Raw genomic sequence first — 13884 nt, 5'->3', positions numbered from 1 at the left:
GTATATTTACGTCAGTAAACACACAGAATACATATACCACCTGCTAAAGTTTTCGCGTGCATAATAAGGCTTCAAACACAGGAGCTCTAGCTCTTTTTCACAAACCAGGGGCGCTCGCTTGATTGATTTTTCCTTCTTTTTTTTTCTTTTTTTTGTTCGTGACCAAACGTATCCACCAACACAAAATCACGTTTTGACATTATTTTAGTATATATCTGTTAGCTTCTTATCATTATCGGGATATGCTGTGTTCGTGAATTTTCTTATACATTTTTTCAGTCTTTGATTTTTTGTCAACGTTACATACATTGCGAAACAAATTCTATGACTTATACGGATCACTTTCGATGACTCGACTTTTACACCTTCATATTTTATATACTACATGTAAATGTGGACGGGACAAAACGACATTAGGGTCGAAAGTCAAATGCAATACACGCCCGTTATAGGGCACGATTTTGAATATATTTTTAGTTTCAGATAACAACACAACTCGTTAGGCGTTTGGAAATCAGGACTCCAGGCATACATGAGGGTATTTAAATAATATTGATCAACCTGTCTATATTTTGTGCATGATATAATATAGAAACAGATATGTCGTTTTATACACTGTATCTAATTCAAATTGCCTTGCGTCCATGGTCCGTCCGTAAACAATGCTTGTTATCACTATTTCTTAATAAGTACTGCAGGAATTTTGTTCAAACTTCACATGGAGGGTCCCCTTGGTCCATACAGTAGTTGTGCCATACAGATTTTGTGGCTGATCGGAAAAACAAGATGGCCGCCAGACTGCCATCTTTGATTTTGGTAGTTGAAGTTTGTTATCGATATTTCTTGAGAACTACTGAAGGGATTTTGTTCAAACTTCACATGGAAGGTACCCTTGGTCCTAGTTGTGCCATACAGATTTTGAGGCTGATCGGAAAAACAAGATGGCCGCCAGACAGCCATCTTTGATTTTGGCAGTTGAAGTTTGTTATCGATATTTCTTGAGAATTACAGAAGGGATTTTGTTCAAACTTCACATGGAGGGTACCCTTGGTCCTAGTTGTGCCATCAGATTTTGAGGCTGATCGGAAAAACAAGATGGCCACCCGTCTTCAAATTAATGACCTTGACCTTCACTCAAGGTCACAGGGATCAAATAGGCAAAAATCTTAAAACAACTTCTTTTCAATTACCCACAGCCCATGAGACTTGATATAGGTTTTATTTTTTCTTTCTATTCCATGATTAAAATATTACTTGATGATGTAAATTGGGGTTGACCAATTTATTTAACCTGCATAGCATCTGCAGCTGTCACGAACTTGACCTTACCCCATTAGTTCTACGTGTAACAGTGATGCTAAGTATTCAAACAGAGTTCTGGCAGCAAGAGGGTTAAGGGGACATTTGTTTCTTTTGTGTCCCTTTTCTTCATTCCAGCAAGATGTACAGGGGAATTTTAATTTTGATGAGTTGATAAAGATCAAGAGTATTTCAGTATAAATATTTTATTGTGTAAAATTACATAAAAGAATATTAAATCTTTATTGTTTTTTGTAATATACAAATATGTGACATTGTAAAATTACAAACAGTAAATCAAATACATGTAAATTGTAATGTTTGGTATTTCTTTTTTTGGTTCTTTTCCTTGAAACATTATCTTTTGTATAAAATTAAAACATGTAATTACGCAGTAATAAACATGAATATATATATATATGTACATAATGTTCAAATTGTAACCAAAACAAAAGCAACAACATAACCCTCATTAAGTTAACAAAATATTTAAAAAAAAATCCACTGTGTTATAGCAACTATCCATCTTCGATATTTCAGGGGTTACTATCACTCTCATTATATTCAACCCGAGAATATGTCATAGCAAAACTAAAGGCTCTGTATGGGAGAACTGATGAGCAGGTAGTTTGTTTCTTTGATGAACATCCAAAGAAATGAATAACAGAAAAATGTACATGATGTGGCTTTAAAGTTGGGTGTCGCTCTCTGTAATCTTGAAGCCTGTAATTGGTCAGTTTTATTCTTGTGAACTGCCTTCAGTTTTACTATGAGATAGTCTAGGGGTGGATATTACGACAGTGATAGTAACCCCTGGAGTACAAAGGATGGACATGAAGTAACAAATATCCCGCTTCAGAAACTGCATATAGGTTTGAGTATCCATTAGGAAAGTAACACTTAGAGTATCGAGGATGGCAACTACCAGACCCCAGCAGGTTCAGAGATAAAATTTATACAAGTACTGTTCTCTTTCCCCCTAGGAAATTTGTCGCCAAATGTGGTCACAATCCATGCAGAACTCTTGGACAAGTAGCGATTTATAGGAGTTACCTCTATTTCCCTATTTGGCCCCGCCCCTCCTGTCCCCGGGAGGTCAGAGCCAAAATTTATACAAGTTCTGTTTCCCTTCCCCCAAGGATGTTTGTGGCTAAATTTGGTTACAATCCATGTAGAACTCTATGACTAGTAGTGATTTAAAGGAAACGTTGATGAACGGACGGACCAAGGACAACAGACGCCGCGCCATGACATGAGCTCACTGGCCCTTTGGGCCAGGTGAGCTAATAATCATAGATTATGGAAACATTGTCAATAGTTTTGATCTGTAGCATCCCTGAACATTCCTGCATAGAGATCCTGTTTATGAAGACTGTTTTCGGTATCATTGTTCAGCCATATTTTACATGTATGTCTATGGTACTGTATAGCTAGTTATTTTTGCAGGAAAAAATTTTCGTGATGAGAAAGATTTAAGCAAATTACTAATAAACGTTTGCTATTTGGCTCCATGTGTATTTCACATAATTTTTTCATGAATATTGCAGTGTCCCATAAACAACAGAAATACCTACACCATGAAAGCAACAGTCTTTACAGTACTAGTATGTCTCTTCTGTGCATCAACAGTCTGTCTCTCCCCTCCATACCAGGCTTACACAGGCTTTACAGTCTGACAAACCTTGCTCACTAGTCCTATAGTTTCTGTACACCAGAAATGTATACACCAAACCATCATGAAGGTTGGATTTCTTTTGGAAAGTGCTCCCTCTCTAGGTCCCCTACAGTCCTCACAAACGTCCTCAATAGTGTGGCATTAGTATGGCAGAGAGAGGCGACAAAGAGGGAATCTGTAATTGTAAAAGTAAATAAAATCACTTTTACCAATATCAAAAATACATAATTATATTAAAATGAAGATATACAAAATACTAACACATCAAATATTGAAATTCTTTCAATTGGAACAGTTCTATTCGATTTGTTCTGTTTCCAATTATGCTTTGAGATAAAATATGTATTTTAAATTTTGAATTTATATTTAAAATTAGAATGGAAACAACATAGATGCCCCCATCTCTACTGGCAGGCGACCAGTTCTCGCCAAAACCAATTCTCACCATAGCATGTGTATTAGTATGATCACACACAAATTTTCAGTAAATTTTAATGGAGATCAGCATGGAAGTATCTTCTATCAGAAGATGAATTATTGATGTAAAATTGCATGAAAATCATACAACTACAAATGTGATGCCGAGAATTGGTACTCAGCGAACATTGGTCACCTGCTAGTATATGAAATCAGAATGGGACATCAAGTCATGACAGAAGAGGTTTGGGATGACATGGATAACACTATATGTTCCTAAACCCATTTGGTTGGTGAGGAAGGGGCAAAGGCAAGCAGTACCACCAAGACATAAACATGATATTGGTTCTGTAGAGGCACATTTGATTTTTAAACTTACCATTCAAAAGAAGAGTTAGTGGCACAGTTTCCAACAAGATCTTCTGTGATCTTGAAGTGATTTCCCCTGCAGTGTTTTCGGGAATTGAATTATTACTTGTATCAGTCTCTTTTTCACTATGCACATTTATTTGCTGTTCAGAGCCTGCCGTACACATTTGTTGGTCATTTTCCATTCTGGTACTGTCAAACTTGGCCTGTATGGCTTCAAGCTGCTGAAGGACTTCATTAGGAGCTCCTGTATACTCCTCACAGATCAGAAGCTGCTCGAGTCGTGTGCCATCTGTGTCTTGAAGGAAGCCAATCTGTTTAACATTGACAGACATACAATGTAGTTTAAATACTGTATCTGAATAGATAAAACCTACAAGAATTTCATCGCTAATAAGGACAATGTCACTTATTGAGTCAAATTCAGACATTTCATCGCTAATAAGGACAATGTCACTTATTGAGTCAAATTCAGTCGGGTTAGTCAAAACCGATTCTTTTCAATATCCATCAGTTGTTTGGTGAGAAGACCTAGAAATTATAGATTCTAGATTATTAATGTAGATGTGGTATAAACAAGTATATTTTGTATTTGTATACTACAGAGTTATCTGCCCTTGCGAGTAGGTATTGATTGTGACGTCATGCGTTTCCAAATGTCACATCATGCATACTTTTCAGAGAATGCAACGTTAGACTTCACAATGATACCTACCCACAATATGACAGGTAATTTATTCCTAGATTAAACCATGATTGGAAATTCATATTGAGATTTAGGTTCAAAATATCAACTTTGAATAATGAATAGGTAACAGCATTAGAATTTCAAGATTTTTTAGTGCAAAATGTGCCTGATTTCAATAAAGCTACCCTGGTTGGAGTTTGAGCAGAAGGACCCAAACTTTTTTTTCTATTTAGTGTTATATGAGAACCTAGACTTTAATTATAGAACACAACAGCTAACTAATATTCCTTTGTTTTAATAATACAGTACAAAACTTAAACAAAGTTTAACACTGTGGTCTATGTAAAATCATTTAGTTGGTTGCTCTCTATAAGATACAAAGACAGAATTGTTGTCATATTGTACAGAAGCAATGGAATGAAATGGATAAAAGAAATATACTTCAAAAATTTTGAGGAATAGTAAATATTATGATTGATATCCTTAGTTACATAACATACCTTACAGAAACAGTTACCAAGTAGATAGATAAGTCCAGCAGTGAATCGAGTCAGACAACTTGAGATTCGTAGTATCACAGAGTCTGTTGTCCTCAGCTTCTAATGTAGGTCAGATGAAGAAAATGTGAGGAAACACATTGTGATCTGGGTTTACAACAAGATAAATTTGATGCAACAAGAGGAAGAGATATTCAATAGACCTTTGTTGTTCTTTTGAAATTCATAAGGAGAATATGTTTATAATGAACACATAACAAAGTCATGAATATTTTTTATTCATAGACAAGATTCCAATAGGATGGCTCAAAAATGTGTGTAACGAACTACGCTTATAACAAGGTGATTTCGTTGATCACCAGATTTCGTTTTACTGTATTACCTTGAGTAGAAGCTGTGTCCATGACAACAGAGTGGGTTGAGATAAAATCTCCATCTCCCCACAGTAATGATCTGATGTAACATCCACATAGAAAATGTTGTTGTTTTCATCATCTGGGGATTTAACTGTGGATGGTGACATAGAAAGCACCTACAGAAAAGACATTGCACCAATACAAAATTGAAGTGAATAGTCGGGCAAAGAAAACCAGTCTAAATGCGTTCATTGGCCTTCCAAAAGTTCTCACATATTAATACGACGGCCAAGTTCTGCTTACGTTTCCCAGTTCTGACCATTAAAGTAAAGGAAAGTTGAAAGCATTGAAAGCGAGGCTGCGTGGAAATGTAACCACAGACATAGTCAGCCAGGAGGACGTTTTAGCGATTCCTATACTTTAAATTAATTTCTTCGTACACAGACAGATTTTGGCGAGAGATTTTATTTTTCTATTTCATAAGAAATTATACTGGATACATTCACACCATTTTTACCGACTTTAGCCATCCTTGCCCGACTGTTCACTTTAATTGTTGACATTACCAATACAGTAGCGAGTTGTCATATTATTATGTAATCATGTCATATATTATATTATTATGTTATATTATTATATTATATGTTATAACTTCATGTTTCCTTTATAGAATCACTGTATAACTTGTTAATTTTGCAGATTAAAAATTTCTCTATTTTGCAAACAAGAAATAATAAATTTTTAACGAATTAAAATCTGTGATCTGGCATGAAGTCTTTAAGAGTACATATGGTTTACCTATCACATATGATTTGAGTTCTGGTTTTTTAAGTTATAGACCCTATAGTTTTACCTTTGATATCCGTGGATCTTTTGGTTGATCAGTATCAGATGATAGGGGTGTATCAGACAACAGGATAACAGTGTATGGTGACCTGTCACCTGTGACCTCTGTGACCTCGGATGTATTACATTCACTACTCTCAGACTCACATCCTTGAACAAGACCATCTAAGGCGTGACAGACAGACATCAGTGGTGAAGCACAGGTGCCCTTTCTGTAATCCTGTATCAGAATAAATAAATGTACAATAAAACCTGCCTTAGCAATCACCTCTGTCTAGAGATCACCTACTAAAAATAATCATTGTATTATGGTTCAAAATGGCAAACTTCCACGCAATTTGAATTTGACCTGTGTTTAAAGACCATTTTAAATAGGACAAAAGATCATTGACAATAAAATGATTTTAAGAAGTGAAGATATTTGCTATCATAGGCTATTATAGAATTAGCTGCAATATTGTAGCTCAAAAGACTTTTAGAAAGAAAATGGTGTCGTCTTTAGAGCTACAATTGGTACCTATTACTGCTAATGGAGCAAAGTAATGATTATACAAACCATTATAAAACATTTCTTTGCATTTTATCGTACTTTTTGATGTCGCTTACCTACTAGGGAATAGAACTAAGCTATATAAAATATCAAATTCTCATCGATCATTATTTTTTACATAACACATATGAAGATCTTTCTGAAGGAAACTTATACGGCAAGTCCACAAGTTGTGAATTTGACGTCTTGTGAGCGGTACGGTATATATTAAGAATGGTAGTTATGTTTGTTTTAGACAAAAATAATATGTATATGCATGTATACGCTTAAAATAATTGGAAACCTACAAAAAAGTATAGAAAACTGTGCCCGAGTGATTTTCGGATGCAGTGCTCCACTACGACACATAGGGACCAATTTGTACCCGGCCGAAAGGTATAGTAGGCCGGGAACACATATTTGTTCTATTATAGAATATCTCAGAAGATTCACTTTAAATAGTAATTTCTAATTTGGACTGACATTGGCCTTTATAATTTGGGCTTAACCTTATCGTTAGTACTTTTGACATGGCCTTGACCTTAGTAATTTGGACCTGACCTTTGCATTAGTAATTTGGATCTGACCAAGGAATTAGTAATTTGGACCTGACCTTGGGATAAGTAAATTGGACCTCACCTTGGCATTATTAATTTGGATCTGACATTGGGATTACTAATTTAGACCTGATATTGAACTTAGTAATTTGGAAATGACCTTGGCATTAGTAATTTGGTCCTTACCTTGGCAATAGTAATTTGGATCTGACCATGGGATTAGTAATTTGGACAGGATATTGACATTAGTAACTTGGACCTGACCTTGGCATTAGTTTTTTAGACCTGACCTTGACCTTAGTAATTTGGTTCTTACCTTGGGATTAGTAATTTAGCGCTGACTTTGACATTAGAAATTTTGACCTGACCTTGAGATTAGTAATTTGGACCTGAACTTGGTATTATAGTAATTAAGACCTGACCTTGACCTTAATAACTTGAACCTCATCTTGGCACCTTAGTAATTTGCACCTCACCTTGGCATTTTGTATCAGCTCCTGCATTTGTTGTATAAGTTTGCCGTCACAGAAGCGAGAGTTGATGAGACGGTCTACTGGTCGACCACATGTACAACTTTCACAGTCTACATTTTTCAAATAGCTCTCGAACTACAAAGGGCAAAAAACAAAAATCAATAAATCTGAATATTTACACCTTAAGTCATCTACATGATGCAGTCTTTATAGTCTGATAAATCTTTATTCTTCTATATCATTATTTCCCCTCTCTCTTACAAAGTACAAATGGCATCAAAATACCTTACAACTGAACAAGTATTATATTTACCTGACACCAAATAATCTTTGGAGGCTTCAGATTGTATCTGTCTAACAAATGAACTCTCTGTTGCCATGGCAATGAATTGGAGTTGTGTCGCTGTGTGAAAGTTCCTGTCCGTCGCTTCTGGTCAAATGGAGTTATATCGTTTTTAAAGCTTTGGACAGAGTGACTCTGTAAGTTAAGAAATCAGTGTTTATTACATGATTTTATGCCTAACTACTTTCCAGGAGGTATAATTTCACGATTTACAATTTCAAGACACATTTGTATTTGTAGTCAATTTTCTTAAGGCAAGTCATGCTGGCAAACTCTAGCAATTTAAATCACAGGTGAAAATAAGTTGGTTAGCTTTGATCTTTGGAATACACCGTTAAAGTGGAGTGCTTAATTTGGGGATTTTCAAGCATTAAACTTTCACAGTAGTGTTATTTTCACAAGTTTGGAGTGTTTTAAATAAGGTATTTATGGAACATTTAATGTAATGAACCTTGGATCAGGCTTCAAGTTTATTTACATTAAAGAGCCAACATTTTATTTTCTGGTGCACTTCTTGTCGATGAACTTCAATAAAATATAATATACCAAAACTTACGAGTCTCTTCTTCTTGTAGCTATGACCAATTCTAGCATTTACGGGTATTTGTTTCAGGTCAAACTTTGTAAGGTACATCTCTGCACAGTAGTCCCTCATAGTCTCCAACCAAAGTATGTACTGATCCGAAACAGAAGGGTAGTGATCTAAATTGTTGCTGATTGTCTCCCTTTGCAATGAAGTAAAGAATTCACAACATGACACATGGTCCGATATAAATGTTTCGGATATGGATTCCCGATCAAATAACATCTGAGCATCAGGGTTTTCTGTAAAAAATTAATGTGTGTGCTTAATAAATCAATAATAATCTAACTCCTTTTGGAAAACCTATCAGTATTGGTGTACATGTACATCAAGCAATCAAGCAATATACATTTTAATAACATTGTATTACCTTTGGAAAACAGCCTCCTGCATTTACAAAATTTATTGAGCAAGATTACAGAAAATTTGAACTAGGAATAAATACAACTGTACAAAGATATCATTAACGGCAAACTTGATGGTTTTTTTTTTTTTAAATATTTGAACTAAAATTATAATATACTAGACATTTATTACTCCCATGAGAGGACCGTTCATTAAAGATTTTAAATATCAGTAAACAATTTAAATTGTTACTTACTAAGATAGTGTTTTATATAATCTTTGAGCCCTGTTATTGTGCTGTTTCCATGGAAACCAGTGCAGATGACATAGACTTCAGAGTTCCCACTTTTACTGGTAGCTGGTTTGAAAACTTCAACCTGGTCAGTCAAAATAGAGACATAAATGTACATAATCTACATGAAGCTAATATAAACAATTTCACCTAGTGGTTTTCTTGTATTACTGGTATATATATTAAAATAGTTATTACCATATTGCATTTTTTTTCTTTTAGTTATTACTCATTTCTGTGTCTTATGCTACATGTATTCCCTACCTAGAGGTTCTTAAGATTGATATGCAAAGCACAACATGATCTATTATCTAACAGGCCTGTTTCTTTCATTTATTACCGTATTTCTGTGTCTTATAACAAAGAGAATTTAATAGATGATAAAAATTAAATTACCATTTAATCCTAAAGAAAACTTTGCGCTAATATTGTCTTAAGAACAAAAATAGAAATAAAATCATGTCTACCAGATTTGAGATTTAGTTTTTAATTAGGAAACTAGATCATTTCCATTAATGCAATACCTCTATATATCCAAGTGGGATTGGACAGTTATACATAGGACATACATAGGTACCATTATATTCCCCCCCATATCATAATGGTACCTATATATTCCCTCCATATCATGGGGCCGCGGTGGCCGAGTGGTTAAGATGTCCCGACATATTACCACAAGCCCTCCACCTCTGGGATGCGGGTTCGAATCCCATGTGGGGCAGTTGCCAGGTACTGACCGCTGGTCGGTGGTTTTTCTCCGGCTTTCCTCCACCAACAAACCTGGCACGTCCTTACATGACCCTGGCTGTTAATAGGACGTAAAAATAAATAAACCAAACCAAACCCCATATCATGGCAGGGGGATCAAAAATGATGTATGAAAATTGTACTTTACCTGATCAAAGGCAGAGTTGAGAAGATACATGAGGCTGACAGTTTCACACTCAAACATGGTGAACTTTTTGAGGACAAGAGAACCGTTCGGTGAGAGGATGGATAAGGCAGCCAGAGCCTCACAGCAGTGAAGTCGAGACACGACGGATTCCTGATCGCCTGGCGTGTCCTGACAGTCAATACTACCGTCACACGTCACCTGGAAATTACACAACATTTCAAAAGGAACTGAAGATGATCATTTTTTTGTGTTTATCCATTAACTTGATAAATTGACCTCTGTGTGATATCCGTTCCCTGTTCAATAGAAATTCTAAAATATTTTAAAATTTTATAATCACTACCTTAAAGCCCCAGCCTCTGTTCAAATCATGCATAACATATTATGACACTTCTTTGGATATGAGCATTTCAGCTACTTAGTCTAATAACTAGCTGTCTGTATTGATATAAGTGTCTTGTCTATATGTATGGTAGTGAAGCGTAGCCTGCTCTTGGATACGTAACGACTCTGTTGGTTCAGGCCCTGACCTTGGCACGTTACATTACCTAATATTCAACTTGTACCTTCTTTCAAACCTTTGATTCAGTTAATTACATAAATATACCATTTACAACACATACATTCCATACCAGGTAATAATTTTCTTTGTCTATTTCATCTTTAATTTACCAAATGGATAGGGCCCATTTCACGACAGGTCGCCTCCAGTTGCTGAAAGTTGTCCCAGTCCATGAGATTGCCTGTGCCATCCACTCCGAAGTCCCAGTAGGGCAGACTATGTAGGATGAAGCGATCGTCTGCGATCATTTGGCTGATGTTATTCCCCTCGTAGTAAGGGTTCAGGGTACTACCAAACCAAGTCCATGTTCCTTGGTAATCTGAAATAGTACACAGGTGAAATGTAGTTTTTATAGCTTTGAAAATTCAACTAAGGTAACGAAGAAATGTCATTGTATATGCTCTGTTGTTTGCACTTTACTATGCTACACACTTTAAATTATTGTTTGATATGATTAAGTGTATAGCATAGCATCGTGCATTCACCATTTTGCTGATGCATGGCAAAAAAGGATATTTCTTTTCAAATTTCAATATGCATAAGTTGTATTAAATTTTCATTCCCCACTTTCATTTCATTTTTTAGCATCAACGAAATGGTTAATTTGTCAAATTGTGACAGCACAAAACAGACCGGAATTAATCAAAGGCGTAGACCAAGGATACTTTAGACCTTTCACAAATTTATTTCATAGTAATCAAGTTATAAATGTAATTTATTGATTAATCCCTATTCTGTTTTTCCATATACTGCAGGGTTATCTGCCCTTGCAAATTGTAGGTTAGCATTTTTGTGTTACATCATGATATTTTGAGAGCAACATCATTCATTTCTTGCAGATAATTCATGCAAGTTAATTAAATAATGTCACAATCGATACTTACCAGCAAGGGCAGATAACTCTGTAAAGTACAAATACAGAACTGCAAAAATAACGAGTACCAGGTATATACAGAGTGATGGGAAAAATTCTGTAAACAAAATGTCTGATTTAAACATACCATGAGATATCAAGTAATGATTGAGACTTGTAATGAATGCTCCTGGTGCCTCACACAGATGAACAGAATTAAATTGAGGATTCTCAAAGTCTATGAGTTTAAAAGTTGACACAATCTCATAGAATTTACACCAAGCCTGTGTGCAGAGTTCAGGTTTGAAATTTTCCCTCAACTGAGAGATGACAGTTCCTGCCAAATTCATCTGTCCTGTGTGTTGATGCCACATACAAATGTCTTTATCACTAAGCTTGTCTTTCACAGCATTCAATTTAATCTTCATTTGTTGGGTTTCTTCAATCTGCCATTCATCACATTCACTAACATCATTTAGTGATGGAATTTTATACGTGGGCTTATTTGCATTTGAAGAATAGGAGAACTTTTTCTGGAAAAGCTTTTCCACTCTTTTCTTAGATGCTGGATCAGCTTGCAGGACAGAACTCCCTGATATCTTCCTCTTTCTTCTTAAAGCATCCATTTTGACTAAAAATAGAATGAAAAATTATATACATATAATTTAATTCAATGTTGAAGGCATTATTGCAGGATGTTAAAAAGACATATCAGATATGCTCCGATTTTCCGCCACTCTCATTGGCTGATACACTGTAATGTGAAGGGCGATATATAGCATATCGACTTGATGTTTTCATCTTTAGAAAGCATATTGACTTGATGTTTCAATTTTTAGAAACACCAAGTCAATATTCCCTATTGTGACGTCACACCCGAGTCGATATTCCTATTGTGACGTCACTCTTAAGTCAATATTGTGATTATGACGTCACAATACCCCGACGTCGAGTTCTTCAGGAAGATGAAGTTGAGCAATTCTCAACAGTAGATGAAAATTTGTTTAAGCAGCAAGACTGGGGTTCAGACCCAGGACCTCTGAATACTTAGCAGATGATCAATCAATTGAGCTACATGCAGAACAATTAAATACATAAACTCCCTCCTTTATCAAAGACAAACTAGACCCATATACGTTCCTGTACCGCCAACTCACAGTTATTTATTAAATAATAAACACTTCTACACTAGGAGAGGAAATTGATTAATGCACTAAAGATTTATCGACCCTACACTAATCTAGATACAAACAAGCTATCTTTCTTTGTATATAATAGAAAGTATTAATCACTTTATTGATGGTTGATGTTACAAATGGTTATAGTTGATGACCATGCAAAAGCTATAGCCATGCAGTTTGTTTGTGTGACGTACTGTATGACAATGTACCAATATCAAATATGTAAATTTTCATAGTCTCTTCGAGTTTAAGTATTAAAGTTTAAGAGTCAGATATGTTTATATGGCAGCAGGATTGGACCGAGTCGATCATAGGTGACCATGCAGGTAGAGCTTGCGGCTAGTGTTCGGAGGTCACAGGTTTGAATTCCGGTAAGGCCACTATACATTTTCTCCTCTTCTATTACAAAATTGGCGCCCAACTAAAATACCCACAGTGGTGGTATCTCAACTAAAATACCCACAGTGGTGGTATAAATAAGGATCTCGTATGTCTTCGAGGGCATAGACTTTGAAAGAGGAGGGAGGAGTGTGACAGGATTGGACTGTGTTGATCACCAGCTGTGACCAGGTAACTCAGCGGTAAAGCATTTGACTAGTATTTGGAGGTCATGGGTTCGAATCCCAGTCAAATAGCTACATTTTTTCCTCTCAATGTCATGATGTGTTTTAATTTTCATATGAGTTTTATTTGGTTAATATATTCCATACATTGTTGATATGTAACAATCACAATTGACGTCTATATGTTTTATTCACAATTATAAATACAATTCAATCGTCAAAGTTTGCATAAATGGTTTTCTGCTTATAACCAGAAACATAAAATATTTGTTTCTCAATTCTGGTTCGATGCTATCATCAGCCAAGTTATTTTCAAAAATTCGATTTTTTTTTTTGGGGGGGGGGGGTAAAGCACCGGTTGAGATTGTCTCTTACCTTACTGTAAGCAAGTTGTCAGGATAATTAAAGTAAGAGTTACAGCTGGGAAGGTGATAAACATTACACAATTAAACAATAAATAGCTCACCAGTGAACATGAGAGAAGCAGTATCTGATCTCAAACACGTGTTTCCGTTCAAAACAAAAATATATCGATCTTGACGCCCCCTGTCGGTGGATGTT

The 13884-nt window shown here is 35.6% G+C and overlaps 1 protein-coding gene across 2 annotated transcripts; it reads right to left on the bottom strand.

Annotated features, from left to right (window-relative positions):
- Window positions 1–1489: 1489 nt before the first annotated feature.
- Window positions 1490–13866, bottom strand: LOC138321436 (cap-specific mRNA (nucleoside-2'-O-)-methyltransferase 2-like). 2 transcript variants are annotated; one of them, XM_069265123.1, is made up of 13 exons: window positions 13790–13866; window positions 11728–12210; window positions 10837–11045; window positions 10165–10362; window positions 9234–9354; window positions 8606–8874; window positions 8020–8184; window positions 7710–7841; window positions 6155–6367; window positions 5328–5477; window positions 4949–5047; window positions 3771–4074; window positions 1490–3149 (listed from the first exon to the last, which is right to left on the bottom strand). In XM_069265123.1, exons 1-13 carry the CDS (start codon window positions 13797–13799, stop codon window positions 3034–3036), a joined length of 2469 nt encoding a protein of 822 aa, XP_069121224.1. In that variant the 5' UTR covers window positions 13800–13866; the 3' UTR covers window positions 1490–3033. The 2 variants fall into 2 exon arrangements, with proteins under 2 accessions (XP_069121224.1, XP_069121225.1); XM_069265124.1 differs by having other exon boundaries at window positions 13699–13843.
- Window positions 13867–13884: the final 18 nt, after the last annotated feature.

Source organism: Argopecten irradians, chromosome 4 (genome assembly GCF_041381155.1).
Source record: "Argopecten irradians isolate NY chromosome 4, Ai_NY, whole genome shotgun sequence".
NCBI classification, from domain to species: Eukaryota; Metazoa; Mollusca; class Bivalvia; order Pectinida; family Pectinidae; genus Argopecten; species Argopecten irradians.
The sequence above is the reverse complement of the archived record's forward strand: the minus strand, read 5'-3'. Positions and strand labels throughout refer to the sequence as shown.